The following is a 16,515-nucleotide window of genomic DNA, read 5'->3' on the forward strand; positions in this document are numbered from 1 at the left end:
AATGGCCAAAGGTCCAAAATTACACTACCAGATTCGCCCTGTGAAAGCGCACAGCGGCGAATGCGCGTTTATATTTATAACGGTTTATAAAACGCTATGATCATCATAAAGATAAAGCATTCCTACCCAACTATAAAAATAATAATAAAATGGAGAACACATTCAATGGGAGATTATGGGACATTCTTCATAATCGAGTATGTTTATACTTCTGTACTTTTACTCAAGTTTACATATTATTATTTTTTTACTTGTAACAACAAGCCATCTCTATTCTCTACAATCATGTAATATTAAATCTGAGTAGCCTGCTTCTTCCTCCACTGTAAACGACCTTTATATATGGGGATGATCTTTACGTCATTTCCAGGACGTCTTCACCAGTTTAAATAATATAGCTTATTCTGGGTCAGATCTGACTATATGATATGACTTAAGTTGATCTGGCTTCGATCGGACTCTCTATTCTATAGGGACGTCCGTCTTAGTGGGCAGAATGTCTGTTGGTTGAAATCAGGTGATATTCTGGGTCAGATCTGACTAGTCTTGGTTTGACTTGATCTGGACCCAATCAAGACGTCACTAATTCGTCCAGGTCCTGACCGGGCTTACTGGGCAGAGTTAGTGTCCAAGGCCTCATTCACACGTACCAAACAACAATCAAGCAAATGTTTGGTCGTTTTTTTTGGGCCACCACAATGCTTTTCCAATGGGAGTCACATGGTTGGATCAAACATTTGTGTTTGATTGCTGATTGCTGGTGGTGTTCTGCCCAGCGTCAGGTTAGTTCTGCCCCTCCCCCCTCATCAAACAAAAATGTTTGGTCAAACCATGTGACTCCCAGGCTTCGTACACACATAAAGAACGAATGTTCTGTGCTCTGCCTGTGTTTCATGACCGCCCCAATGCTTTTCCAATGGAAGTCACGTGGTTTGACCAAACAGTTGTGTGTGATGGCCGGGGGCCCGGGGGAGGGGGCAATCACACACAACAGTTTGGTCAAATTAATTCATTAATACATGATGTTTGAAAGACTTAAAACCAAGATTATATCAGGCCTGTGTGTAATTGTGTTGTGTAAATGGGGTTGTGTAGTGATAAGAAGAGCTGTCTCTCACTTCTAGTTGTGTCAGGGGATTATTTGTGGGAAATCCTTATAAACCTAATGTTTAACCACACGTTACGAGGTCAGCCTGTATCTGGCACTGAACCAGCATCATAATTATTTGATTTGATCTTTATTTATCTTGAACATAAAACGTACAAATGACAGTACATCATCAACACAATAACAATCACACTATTATTTCGTTCAAGAAGGGACAGAGAGGACAGAGAGAAGCAATGCTTATATTGTCCCTTCTTATACCTTCATATATATATATTGTAAAACAATAATAATCTCTCTCCTTAAAAAAGTTTTTGAATATTCACAGGTAAACATTTATTCCAGGCTTTAAACATGATTTTACAGTTTTACATTTCACCAAGTCTGGGAACTTTAGAATATAAGATTTTAAAAACAGGTTATAGGTATGATCAAGGTATCCTGCTCCATTTATTACCCATACTGCTCTTTTTTGTAAAGTGCAAATCTTTGTCAAAGTGCTTTTATAGGTATTGCCCCATACTTCTACACAATAAGATAGTTAACCCATTCTGACCTGGCACCCATTTTGGTGTCGGCATCATGTTATGCTTTACCTATTGAAAAATAGCAGATCTACAAGCTCATATCGCGCCACCGAGTGGCGCGATACGAGCTTGTAGGTCTGCTATTTTTGAAAAATCGAAGAACGACTGACATTTTTAGAATCTGATCTCAGGTCAGAATGGGTTGATCAGACCAGTTGTGTGTCCAGTGGAAACCTCGTATGAATCTGATCTCAGGTCAGAATGGGATAAGGGTCAACAAGTGAATTGTACAGCATGTGTAATGGTTTGCTATCCAGTATGTCTAGCTTTACCCAATATCCCTATTGGTCTTGCCAGTTTTGAACACAAATATTTTGTATGGGATTTCCAGCAGAGTCTGTGGTTACTAACCATAATCGCACGTGGAAGCCACGGGGCGAGTCATAAAAGTGTGATGGGCGGGGCCTATTTGGGTCCTCTGTGACGTGCTCTGCGTCGACTCGCAGCAGTGTCACCTCCGTGCGCAACAAGCTTCCCGAATCGAGCCTATTGGACGAACAACAAGCTTCCCGAATCGAGCCTGTTGGACGAACAACAAGCTCCCGAGTCGAGCCTATTGGACGAACAACAAGCTCCCGGGACGAGCCTATTGGACGAACAACAAGCTCCCGGGACGAGCCTATTGGACGAACAACAAGCTCCCGAGTCGAGCCTATTGGACGAAACACATTTTCTCTCCTTCTCGTGTCTGGCCCCATGCAGCCGTAATATGCTGCAGTACCTCTGGTCGGCCAGCAGGTCCAATCTGCTTCAGTTCTCCCTCAGGTTCGTCTGGGGGCTGGGGGTCAATTAAAACAAACAACTGCGGAGCTCGACCAGTCCCCTTGATCGATCTCAAAGCCCTGAAACTCTCCCTGCCAGACTTCTTGTTCGTCAGGCCCCAGCAGTTGAAGTGAAACGTACTTCTGACTGACATCCATCTTCACATCAAACGTTGGACGGTACGTTGGGCCACAGTTCAAACGATAAGTGATAGCCTTGGGGGGGGGGGGGGGAAATAGATAATCGTATTACGTTAGCTGTGATAGAAGTGGTTGCATTTTTAGCAGCAGTACTATTTCATAATCTATCTAGGAGGACTATCAATTCTAAATTTAAGAAACGCCGTCGGTCGGTAAAAAGTGTCGCCTGTCTGATGTGTGTCTGATGTCTGATACGGTACCACATACAACTGCAATGCATCGCCCCCTAGCATCACACACATCGCAGGCCTCGAAGCGGCCACTTCGTCGGCCTGTACTAAGGGCCGGGCCTGGCCAATTATATATGTGTGGGGGTCCTTGACATGAAAATTGACAGTCGTTCCAAAATTGAGAACGACTGACACAGAAACATAGGGTTTTTCAGAAAACTGTCAGGATTTAGAAGACATTAAATGTGACTACATTTGACTGAGGGACTGCCATTGGATTTTTTGGAATTTTCGGTTTTTTTCATGTCATATGAAAGCAGTGAATCATAGCTTCATATTGGTTGTTCAGTTTGACCCACCAGTTTTGGAGATATGGCTTATAGAGTAAAGCGAGTTGAGAAAACAGGCCTGAAAGGTTCACTTCTGTAGTCTCTAACATTATACCTAGCTACTTGTTTAAGCATTTATTTCATATTTACGTCTTCTGTGGACTATAACATCACACATAGCTACATGTTTAAGCAATTATTTCATATTTACGTCTTCTGTGGACTATAACATTACACCTAGCTACATGTTTAAGCATTTATTTCATATTTACGTCTTCTGTGGACTATAACATTACACCTAGCTACATGTTTAAGCATTTATTTCATATTTACGTCTTCTGTGGACTATAACATTACACCTAGCTACATGTTTAAGCATGTATTTCATATGTACATGTTGATTTCAGCTCTGACACTTATTTCAGACATGCTCTAGTTCTAGTATGTGCCTAGTATGTGTTCTGCCTGTGCTATTAAACCATTTTGGGGGAAAATAAAGTTTTTCTCCTCTGGTGAAAAGCTGGAATGGGTTAATGCAGTGGTTCCCAAATTGGGGTCCGGGGACCCCCAGGGGTACTTGAGGGAGTTCCAGGGGGGACCCAGCTAAATGATAATTTGTAACCAAATGGACCCTAATGGGTCTGTAACTCAGAGAGTTAAATTAACAGTGATTTTACAATATAAATTACCAGAGGTACCAGAGATAGAAATGCCATTAAATCGGGGATCCGTGGCATAATGCGTGTGAAACTGGGGGGGTCCTTGAAGTTAATATGTTTCGGAATCACTGCTGGAGCCGTAAGAATCCTCCCTTATCGGGGTCACTGGCATGTGTTTTCAAATGGGGGGTCCGTGGCCTAATAAATGTTGATTTGGGGGGTCCTTGACATGAAAGAGTTTGGGAACCAGTGGGTTAATGTGAATTACCTCAGGCTCCACATGTAAGGAAGTAGTTATATAACTACTTAAGGATGACGAGCCAGACTTCAGACGGTAGCGTTGGTTTGGAGTGAGAGTACAAAGGTCAGTCTGGATGTGTTCATCCTCGCCATGTTGTTGTTCCACCTACAATGACACAACACAACCTGAACATGTTGTTTAATCTACACAATGACACAACACCGAAGTCTGACGTCAATATCGGTAGAGGGCGCTAAGGCTTCACTCACACCTGCACAACCATTGAAATGCTTTGGCAGAATCCACCCTCATACGTAGAATAAAAGCGCGGTGTGACCGCGCCCTACATGTTGATTATCATCTAGTTCTCTTTTCAAAAACAGATTCTATTTTATGCTGAAGCACACGGCAGTCTACAACGATTTAACACAAACACTGCGACCTGCTGGACGCAGAGCACACGCTAGACTGCCGCTAGACCCGGATCTACTTTGTTTTAGTGTGTTGCACACTGGATGCACGTCCGGTTTGCGCGGCCATCTTAGATGCTAAATAATTAGTGTCAATGCTAGCGAGCTAAAATTAGTCTATCCTTGCTCCAGAAAGCGCCAATGTTCCAATCGAGATCACCGGATAATCAGCAAAGACCTCCGAACATTGTGTGTTATATCTAAACCATGGAGAGCTCCGTAGATTTAGAGTTATTCCGCTTTTCAGACCGACTGTATACAAGAAGTGAACGGCACTGCGCATGCACGAAACCAGCCTAGGATCACTGAAGAAGGAAAGGCCAAGCGATCCGGTTTGATGTCAATAAATAAAGCTTATATGGCGGAACGTTCCGTCATGAGCAGTTCATCACGTAATACCTTCACATATGCTAGCTAATGAACAGATAACATATTATTTTACCTCACTGACAGGCACGTTGCTGGGCAGCAGAAACACACTCAGAGTCTTCTTTCGACCTGTTGCTGGTTGAGATTGACGGAACACCAGAACCTGAGCACGCTTTGGATCCGAGTCGTTCCCCAGGAGCCCAAAGTTCGACAGGTGGGTCACATTTACGATGGCGTGAGTCTTGGTCACGTCCTGCGGTCCCAAGAGGAGCACCCTCTCGTCTGTGATGTGGGCCACTGACAGCTCATCTGTGGAAGGGGTTTGGAAACATTACACATTCTATCTTATGATAAAAAACTATCGCCCCCGCGGTTGAATGGATGGATGGATGGATGGTAAAAAAAAAGAGGAAAACTTTAACAAGCTAAGCAGGAACATGTCCATTACCGTTACCGTTGTACCGTGTTACCGTTGTCGGACGCTTTGCACAAGACACTTGAACGTGATTGATTGGGAAATGAGAACTTGAGAAGAGCAGTGCCTCACCAGGTGTCCACCAGATGTCATCGGTGCCGCAGTGAGGCAGGTGTATCTGGACCACGGCGTCCTGAGGACACTGGATGGAGAACAGAGGACCCGCGGGAGTCCTTTCTGTGGAGCGGAACCACCTCTCGTCCCACTGGACGCTCCTGTAGGTGACGTCTCCCCCCATCGTCGTCCTGAACGTCAACCTTGTCACGTCGCACTGGAACACCCCCGCCCCGGGGAACTTGAACCTGTGACACAAAACAAGTAAAGCGTTTTTATTGATAGGAAGGAATCATTTGACTTAATTTGCCGTATCAAGTTATCAAGACCCCAACCTCCCAGTCTGAGGGCACGGACACAATGGATTGCATTTGTATGTCGCTTTTCTATGCACTACGTGCTTACTCAAAGCTCTTTAGTCCATTCATTCATACATGGGGAGGTGAAGCGGCGAACAGTCGACACCAGCGTCCTCACTTCCCACATTCACACACCGACGGTGGCGAACTCACACCGACCGACTCATTGGAGGCAGTGTAGGGTTCAGTGTGGGGTTCAGTGTGTCATTGGAGGCAGTGTGTGGTTCAGTGTCTCACTGGAGGCAGTGTGTGGTTCAGTGTCTCATTGGAGGCAGTGTGGGGTTCAGTGTCTCACTGGAGGCAGTGTGTGGTTCAGTGTCTCATTGGAGGCACTGGGGTTCAGTGTCTCACTGGAGGCAGTGTGGGGTTCAGTGTGTGGTTCAGTGTCTCACTGGAGGCAGTGTGTGGTTCAGTGTCTCATTGGAGGCAGTGTGGGGTTCAGTGTCTCACTGGAGACAGTGTGGGGTTCAGTGTCTCACTGGAGGCAGGGTGGGGTTCAGTGTCTCACTGGAGGCAGTGTGGGGTTCAGTGTCTCACTGGAGACAGTGTTGGGTTCAGTGTCTCACTGGAGGCAGGGTGGGGTTCAGTGTCTCATTGGAGGCAGGGTGGGGTTTAGTGTCTCATTGGAGGCAGGGTGGGGTTCAGTGTCTCACTGGAGGCAGTGTGGGGTTCAGTGTCTCACTGGAGACAGTGTTGGGTTCAGTGTCTCACTGGAGACAGTGTTGGGTTCAGTGTCTCACTGGAGGCAGGGTGGGGTTCAGTGTCTCATTGGAGGCAGGGTGGGGTTCAGTGTCTCATTGGAGGCAGGGTGGGGTTCAGTGTCTTGCCCAAGGACACTTCCACATGTGGACAGGAGGAGGAGCCGTGATTCGAACCGCCGACCCAGGGATCATTGGATGACCTGCTCTACCTCCTGAGCCACAGCTGCCCCTCACTCTAACCGCGAGGCCACCGAGCTGCTGGTCTATACAGGAAGGTAAATGGTACATAAATAAAATCAAAGGGAGGGTTCTTACCTGTATTCATTGGTTCTCTGTTGTGTACTGAGAACGCTCGGTGAAAAGCTGCTCTGAAAGACAGAAAGCAACCAACCAAACAAACAATGAGCAACTCTCCTGATGTTCAGATTATTCTGTAGTGTAGAGGATATGGTTTTACTCACATGTTCCATGTTTGGATGACAGACCTGAGAGGAGAGTCTGCGCACACACACACACACACACACACACACACACACACACACACACACACACACACACACACACACACACACACACACACACACACACACACACAATTGAAATAATTAATTCACAATGTTGCAGAGGTTGAGATGCTAAGATACAAGAGAGAGAGAGAGAGAGATATGTGATATGTTGTCTCTGCTACAAGATGATCTGAGAGAATGAGTTGTTATAGAAGGTCTGGTGCAGTGTTACTAGACAGATGGACCTTATAGAAGTTCTGGTGCAGTGTATTCTAGACAGATGGACTGCTGACTGACCTGAGAGTCTCCAGAATACAAAGGCTCTGTGGTCTGGCGGTCAGCAGCGCAACTCCAGAAATCCGCAGGCCGTTGTCAAACATGTACAGCTCCCTCAAATGAGAGGAGCCGGAGCCGAGAACCCGTGATAACGCTTCCCAGCATGTCTCTGTCAGGTTGTTTCCATTCAACCTATGGGACATAATAGAATGAGAACAACCATTCAACCTATGGGACATAATAGAATGAGAACAACCATTCAACCTATGGGATATAATAGAATGAGAACAACCATTCAATCTGTGGGAACTCGCTATAATTATAATTATTAATATTAGTATTATTATTAATACTAGTTATATTAATAGTATTAATAGTATTATCAATATTATTATTATTATTATTTAATCAGTTATTTAATCAGTCTGAATGGTGATAGGTAAGGTGTGGAGACAGAAGGAACACTGACCTAAGCGTCTCCAGTTTACACACCGCGCTCTGCAGTCCAACACAAAGCTCTTTCACACCCAGATCCAGCAGCTGGTTGTCGCTGACATCCAGTTCCCACAACGAGCTGGAACTGAGGACTCTGGATAACTCTCCACAGCATCTGTCTGTGAGGTTGTTCTTCTTCAACCTGACAAAATGAATAGAAGATCATTCGACTGGCTGTGAATCAAGAGAATAACTTTTACTGGACAACCTAGAGCAGCACGCACGCACGCACGCACGCACGCACGCACGCACGCACGCACACACACACACACACCATTCAACCCGGCTGCACTGTGGACCATTCAAGTTTCTGAACCTTAACACTGCACACACCACCTCGATGCCCCATGGAACACTAACATGTGAACCTGGTTAAGTTATGTGTTCACTCACTGACTGAAGCTGCAGGAGTACTTACTGACCTGAGAATACCTAGTCTACAGTGTTCACTTCTCAGTCCGGCAGAGAGTTTCACGACTCCTGAATCCTGCAGTTGGTTGTTGCTCAAGTCTAGCACTCTCAGAGAAGAGGGGCTGGAGCTGAGAACTGAGACCAGATCTCCACAACATCTCTCCGACAGGTTACAGCCACTCAGCCTGAAAACAGAGTGGTGATCATTGTCACATTAAGTAATTATGTAATACGCTGTTGATATGTTTTTATGGAGTCAACACAACAGACCCCTAGGTTTCTGTTACAGGATAACTAGCCTGAGCTAACGATAGACCTTTCAGGCCTAGATGGGAGGGTCGCGGCTCAGATTTGCGCACACCCTGATTGGTTCACCGATCTCGCACGCACACGGCACAGTTTCAGTTTTGGTATGGAATGAAAATATAATAATTAGGCCTGCATTGCTTTGGGGAAAGCCTGCCGCTGGCTCCCATTTGTTGAATAGATACATTTTCAAATTATATTGATATTATGCTTAATTACATCGCTTTGGCTAAAACGCTGTATCCTGCTGATGAAGTAGGCTATGTATATAACTACAGGAATTCATAACTACAGACATTAGTATAGCCTACCGCATAGGATTGTACAATTATATAGCCTACATTTAACAAACAAGCTTGATTGACATTTGTAAATGTTTGTGACAACCGTATGGAAAAAGGGGCAGAAGAACTGGGAGGCCCGGAGTGATAGCAGAAACGAGTGCAAACACACACATGGACAGACAGATGAAAACAGTCTTGGCAGCGGTGTTAATGTTGTCAGTTTGAAACCATCTATATTTCAATCTCTAGGCATTTAGAACATTTCCTATATTAAATTAATCGTGTGTACTCTTACAGCGCTGTCGATGTAGCTTTGACCACTGGCATCAGCCTCAGAAGACCTTCCTCCGAAGCAGAGTACTTCTCCAGGTCAAACACGTCCAGCTCCTTCTCGGATGACAGCAACACAAACACCAGCGCGGACCACTGAATGGCGGACAGTTTGTCTGTAGAAAGCCGCCCTGAGGTCGTCAGGTACCGCTGGATCTCCTCCACCAGAGAATGGTCCTTCAGCTCGTTCAGACAGTGGATCAGATTGATGCTTCTCTCCGGGGAAAGATCCTCCCTCATCTTCAGCTTGATGTACTCTGCCGTCTCCCGATTGGTCCGTGGACTGCTGTCTGTGCGGTTCAGCAGGCCTTGTAGAACGATCTGATTGGACTCCAGTGAGAGGCCGAGGAGGAAGCGAAGGAACAGGTCCAGGGATCCATGCTCACTCTGTAAGGCCTTGTCCACCGCACTCCTGTAAACCTCGATGGCAGAGGGTTTTCTTAATAGCGCCTTCAGGAACTGAATGATCCAGTGGGAATCATCCAGTTCATTCTTATTGTTGTTGATGAGTGATGTGAGCACATGAACAGCGGCAAAGAAGCCCTGAATGCTTAGATGGACAAAGCTGAATGTATTGCCCTCGTTCATCCGTTGCTCCTTTTTGAAGAACACCCCTGAGGATAGCACTGAATCAATGCCATTTTTCTTCAGGTCTTCTTCGTAGAAATTCATGCAGCCTTCCTGCAGTTGGCGAAAAGCCAGTTTTCCAATTGACTTAATCTGATTGATATCTTGTGTCTCATACTTCAGTGCCATCTGTTTGATCTGAAATTCCAGGAATTTGGCAAACATCTTAGTCAACGTCTTGGGAATCTTTCCTTCTGGATCTGTCCTCCAAATCTGTCCCTGGACCACAGACGTGACCCAACAGAACACTGGGACGTGACACATGGTGTTGAGGCTCCTTGATGTATTGATGTGTGAGATGATTTTGCTGGCCTGAGTGTCACTGAATCTCTTCCTGAAGTACTCTTCCTTCTGGGGTTTTGCGAACCCTCTCACTTCTATCACCCTGTCAATGAAGTCTGAGGGGATTTGAGCGGCTGCTTCAGGTCGTGTGGTTATCAAGATGCGAGCGGATGGAAGCAGCCTCCCCTTGATGAGGTTTGTCAGCAGTACTTCCACGGTGGCCGCCTCAGTGACGTCAACGGGCCGATGGTCTTCGGTCCAGTTGCACAGCTGAAGCGTGCTTTCATCTAATCCATCCAGAACAAACACAACTTTGTACTTGCTCTTGTCAAAGTTGTTGTTTCCTGATGTCTGCAGTGCGGCGAAGATGGAATTGAGGTCCTCCTCTGTGATATCTTTGCTTTCGCTGACATACATGTGGATGAGCTGAGCCAAACTTAATCGCTCTGCCTTCAGCATGTTCAGCTCGCGGAATATGAATGGGAACATGAGGTGGGTATCTTGGCAAACTCTGCCACCTGCCCAGTCCAGGATGAATTTGTGAAGCAGAAAGGTTTTGCCAATTCCCACAATCCCGATGATCAGCACCATCCTCATGGGCACGTCTTCTCCATAAGGGTGTTGAAACAAGTCGACGGGTTTGTTGGTCGTCTCCACTGTCTTTTCGGATGTTGACTCAATCTCTGTGACCTGGTGCTGACAGGTGACGTCTTCATCTGTTCTTTCAATGATCTCGAGTTCTGAGTAGATGTCGTAGAGATACTTCTTGTTCTTCCTCTTGGTCAGCGCCTCAGGAACGCAGATGACCCTGCTCCAGAGGTTCGACCGGAGGGTGTGCTGGTGCTGAATGATGGGTACTGAAGGCTCTGCAACAACACAATAGCATCAGATTAAAACGTGAACTATTTACACTTTGTGTCTAATAGACACTCTTTGTTCAGCTCTGGCTATGGTCCCGGAAGTCGATGATCATTACTAGCCTGCCTAAATAATCACCCCGGGCCACACTTCACATTGGAAGCAATAAAATAATACTCTGGATCGGATGGATAATATGCTATATGCTACGGAAACCTTGGTGTTGAAGGAGAATTCCATGCTAGAATGCTTTGTTACCTTTATCTGTAGTTGTTACGTCTCCACCAAAGAGGTCCAGGTGTTATTTGTAGTCGTTACGTTCCCACCAAAGAGGTCCAGGTGTTATTTTGTGCAAAAGCACATTATTGGCTATTTCCACATTTACAATTAATTGAATTGCATTGCATTGACTTTAATGGGGTGTTGTGTTAATTTGCTTATTTCCAGCGCTCATCGCTTTTTCTTTTTCTATACCCTCTCTTCATAATGTAAATAGTATCCCAAGCGGCACAGTTTACTGCATATTTCGATGGAAATAAGCGAATTAGCACAAAAACCCAACCCCCATTGAGGGATTATATTAGGGGAAATAGCCAATAATGCACTTTTTGCACAAAATAACACTTGGACCTCTTTGGTGGAGACGTGACAACTACAAATAACCCCTTTACCTCTTTGGTGGGGACGTAACAACTACAAATAACACCTGGACCTCTTTGGTGGTGACGTAACAACTACAAATAACACCTGGACCTCTTTGGTGGTGACGTAACAACTACAAATAACACCTGGACCTCTTTGGTGGTGACGTAACAACTACAAATAACATCTGGACCTCTTTGGTGGGGACGTAAGAACTACAAATGACACCTGGACCTCTTTGGTGGTGACATAACAACTACAAATAACACCTGGACCTCTTTGGTGGTGACGTAACAACTACAAATAACACCTGGACCTCTTTGGTGGTGACGTAACAACTACAAATAACACCTGGACCTCTTTGGTGGTGACGTAACAACTACAAATAACACCTGGACCTCTTTGGTGGTGACGTAACAACTACAAATAACACCTGGACCTCTTTGGTGGTGACGTAACATCTACAAATAACACCTGGACCTCTTTGGTGAGGACGTAACAACTACAAATAATACCTGGACCTCTTATGGTGGGGACGTATCAACTACAAATAAAGGTAAGAAAGCCTTCTAGCATGGAATTCTCCTTTAAACATAAAAATGCCTTTAACGGGGGCGGGGCAAGCAAGATTGTGGGGGTAAAATTCAGCTGTCTGAGTCATACAGTATATACTGTATGACGAGCAGGTGCTCAAGAAAGTGTCATCTATCGGAGCAGACAGCTCTCACGCCCTAAATTAGGATTATCAATTCTTGCCTTGCGGTTAACAGTTAGAGATCACTGTAACAAACAATAGATGCAAATTCTCATTCATACCCACTTCCATTCGTGCCATTAATAATGGAAGCAGGAGGAGGTAGCATGTTTTAGTTTCAGGGGTGGGTGGGAGGATGGTTGCACTTATATTCTGGATCTTGTGACCGTATATCATGTCGATGTCTGTTCTTGTTTATGTTTTTGTGTTTTTGGATTTTGTATTACCTTCTGTAACATGAATTGGTGAAATCAGTAGGAAGTCTATATCATCGGGTACCAGGTCTTTGTCTAACCCTGTAAGCTCTGTGTGTAAGTGGACAGCTGTGGGGTTTTTCCTCTGGTGTTGTTTTCTCCAGAGGTACAGCATTTTATAAACTCTGTCATGGTCCGACTCAATCTGCTGCAGTTTAACCTCAGTGATGCCCAGCGATATGCCGATCTTCCTCCACGCTTTTCCAATTTGATCAGCCACCTGCATCAGCTGCTTCTCTGTGACGATGTCTGAGTCTGTGAAAGTGTGAGGGAGAGTTATAGGGTAACACGTTTCTACAACGGACCATATTGCAGATCAAAATTTACACTGAGTTACACTGAGCATTTTACTTGTGATAGGAATCCACCAGTCTTCTTTTTACATGGGACAATCTCTTTGTCACATTTCTGTTCAATATACTGGTATATTATAGACAGACTGTATGAGAAACAACATGCATGCAGGCTGATGTTCGCAGCATACCTGTGGCCTTGTGCTTTTTCTGCATAGCTTCTTCTGGTTGCTGGGCCATGGCTAAATGTCAATCACATCAGAATCTGAAATAATAATACATGCAGTGATTTATTTTATTTGGTGGGGACTCGGGAGTATACAAATCCTCTTTGAACAATATTTATGAATCAATATCTAGTGTGGCATCTTTGAGGGGCCCCTGAATACACAAAAAGGGAATTACAAACTATTTTTTTGCACAAATGTAAGCCACTAAAGTGACTAAACAATGACTGAGTAAGCAAAGTGTCATTGCTAACGGTCAAACGGTTCATGAGATATTCACGTTCAAAGTTTGCATTTTCAATTGAGTGCTATAGCGCCACCATTTGGCCAATCGTCATGGGCTTCACATAGTCATCGTTTGGCATGGCCCTCTACCAGATTACCACGTTTCGCGAAAACCGAGTGCACCGTTAGGTCAGAACTGCATTTTTTAGCACAGGGTTTGTCACAAAGTGACCAAAGTCACTTTGTGACTTCTTGGTCCCTTAAATATAACTAATAATCAAAACCGCTCTCAAAGGGCACCTACAGACGGCTGCAATTCGAAACTGGCCCCCAAAATCTGAATCATCCCCCCCACCACCCACCCCCTTTTCCCCCTCACTGTATCTGTTTATTTTTACCTCCTTTATGATGAATTCCTGTTCTGTTCTTTGACTATATAGAAGTGTCTATTTGTACGACTCTAAATGTTTTGATGAATTGAACAAGGTGGACCCTCTTGTAAACAAGTGTAATGCTTTATTGGGTTGTCCACTCACAGTGGACTTTGTATTGACTGAGTTTGTGCTTGAAATGTACTGTAATCCTGCAAATTGTTAATAGTACATAATTCAATCGATTAATCAATCAATCAAAAAGCTGTTTACAAAATGCTGTACCTCCAACTGTATATACTTTCCTCGTTTTCTACTGCTTTATTATATTTTGACGTATGTTTTTTTAAACGTATGTTTTCTCATGCCAATAAAGCTCATTTGAATTGAAAATTGACTGCAGATTAAACAGAGTTGATACCTTTAGTTTAAACACAGCTTAAATATGAGTCTTGATCCTGTCAGAAGTTCCCATTGGGCGGTAGTGAGGGGGCGCATCCGGTGAACGCCGGAAATACACGCAATGTAAACAAGACGTAAACGAGCGGGGGAAATGGCGTTTGGCCACAGACGGCATTGAAACACTTATTTATTGATAAGTACGGACTAATGCGTTGCACAATCACCCCGCAGGCCTCTCTAACATTTGGGGCATCAGGGTAAGATACTTCATATTTCGTATTTGTACATGTTCAGAGTTGTAGGAGCTCTGCGGGTGTCTGTCCAACATCTACAGGGAAATGGGGTTTTTTGATTGATTGATTGAAATATTTATTAACAGTTTGCAGAATTACAATACATTTCAAGTAGTGATGCACCGAATATTCGGCCGCAGAAAATATTCGGCAGAAAATGGCTAAATATGCATTTTCGGCCTATTCGGTTTCGGCCCAAATAGGCAGAAAATATATCACCGAATAGTGTATGCAATTAATGCATTCAAAGAGCTGAATAAATGTTTTATGGATCCATAATAGTGATTATTATTTAAGTAAAGTTTTGCCATAACCATAACATTTGTAGAATCAAACTCAGGTTAATGGGTTAAGTGAGGATACTAAAACAGCGATATTCAGTTACACTTCATACCAATTATACTGTGCGGGTGTAGGTATGTTAAGTGATAACCACTTTCAACATGGCATTATAGGCAAATCTTTCTAAATCTTTCACATTTTCCAAACATCTACAAGCTTGTAGGTCTACAATCTTTGCTATTTGTTGTACAACAAAGTATATAGTGCTTAAGTGGCATTCTGGACTAGACCTGTCTGGCTGGAAACATTGTGGTTGCAAGGACTGCATTTCTGACCTTTCAGATACAGGACTGTGTCACAGTCATTACCAGGTGATTGAGAGATTATTTATTCTGTACTTACTCTGTATAAACATACTATTTTAACTAGTGATGCTAGTGATTCAGCCGCAGAAAATGTTCGGCAGAAAATGGCTAAAATATATCACCGAATAGTGTATGCAATTAATGCATTCAAAAGGGCTGAATAAATGTTTTATGGGCCCATAATAGTGATTATTATTTAAGTTAAGTTTTGCCATAACCATTTATTTTGCCATAAATCAGGTAGCTTTAAGGTACGGCCATGACAGCAATGGTAGGAAAAAAAGATGTATAATATTAATCATATTCGGATATTCGGTATTCGGCCAACTGTTTCCTATATTCGGTATTCGGCCAAGAATTTCAATTTCGGTGCATCCCTAATTTCAAGCACAAACTCAATACAAAGACTGTTTTAACTGTGAGTGGACGATCCAATTAAGCATTACACTTGTTTACAACAGGGTCCACCTTTGTTCAATTCATCAAAACATTTAGAGACGTACAAATAGACACTTCTATATAGTTAAAGAACAGAACAGGAATTCATCATAAAGGAAGCAAAACGGGAAAAGAAACATATACAGTGAGGGCAGTTTCGAATTGCATTGAAGGAGTCAAGGGATTCACATGTCTTAATGACTGTTGGTAGGGCGTTCCACATTTTGGTGGCATAGGAGCGAAAATAATTTAGTCCCTTGTCTGGTCCATATAGTTAGAACTCCTTCCTTGTCTTTCGATCCAACCGATACAGCGCTATATGGACCAGCGCTAAATCAACTAACACACACACACACACACACACACACACACGCACACACACACACACACACACACACACACACACACACACACGGCCCGGCAGTTCGATCGTTCTGCTAACTTTGTTTGGACGTTTGGTTGCTGTTGTTTGGATAAAGTTATTACGTTCTGACCCAAACACACCTCTGGCGGATTGACTGGGTCATTATTGAACAGTTTCCCACCTTGCACTAAGTTAATATAAGGACATGAAATGTCCATAGGCCTACCTGTCCTGTAGCCGCTGCTTTGGTGGAAAGAAATTAAGACAAATAATACACGACAAGGAAGGAGAAAACGAAAGTAAACACTCATAATTCCGTTTCCTGTGGAAGCTGCTTGCTCGTCATCTGGAGCTAGTCTATTCCCTCCCTCCCATGTCCCAAACCAAACGGACCAGTGTCCAGTTAGCTAGGACCGGAGGTCTTATCCTAGCTGACTGGACTCTGGTCCCAAAACGTCCCATGCAGGACCGTCTATCCATAGATCTATGAGTCTACCGCCCCCCTCCCCATGTAGCCTACATTTACATTACAATGTACAGTGTACATTCATTGTAAATCCAGTGTAGTAGTAGGCAACCAACTTAAAACGTATGTAAATGCCTCCATCTAGTGGTGTGCAGTAATACATTTCCACTAGTACAGTGCCAAACTGTGCCGGCATACACTATAGTATAGGCTAAATAAAATTAATTTAGTTGATATTTCCGCGACAATGCTGGCCTCCACCTAGCGGCATTCTGTGAGA

The 16,515-nt window shown here is 44.0% G+C and overlaps 1 protein-coding gene across 1 annotated transcript; it reads right to left on the reverse strand.

Annotated features, from left to right (window-relative positions):
• Positions 1 to 1,906: 1,906 nt before the first annotated feature.
• On the reverse strand, positions 1,907 to 13,048 carry LOC308325276 (NACHT, LRR and PYD domains-containing protein 3-like). Its single transcript, XM_080777756.1, has 12 exons — positions 12,994 to 13,048; positions 12,483 to 12,764; positions 9,058 to 10,867; positions 8,184 to 8,357; positions 7,736 to 7,903; positions 7,288 to 7,458; positions 6,946 to 6,982; positions 6,800 to 6,852; positions 5,443 to 5,672; positions 4,969 to 5,204; positions 4,084 to 4,221; positions 1,907 to 2,672 (listed from the first exon to the last, which is right to left on the reverse strand). The coding sequence occupies exons 1-12, from the start codon at positions 13,040 to 13,042 to the stop codon at positions 2,481 to 2,483; spliced, it is 3,540 nt and encodes a 1,179-aa protein (XP_080633882.1). The 5' UTR covers positions 13,043 to 13,048; the 3' UTR covers positions 1,907 to 2,480.
• Between the last annotated feature and the right edge of the window lie 3,467 nt (positions 13,049 to 16,515).

This window comes from Protomyctophum bolini (assembly GCF_963924005.1).
Source record: "Protomyctophum bolini genome assembly, chromosome: 12".
NCBI lineage: Eukaryota > Metazoa > Chordata > Actinopteri > Myctophiformes > Myctophidae > Protomyctophum > Protomyctophum bolini.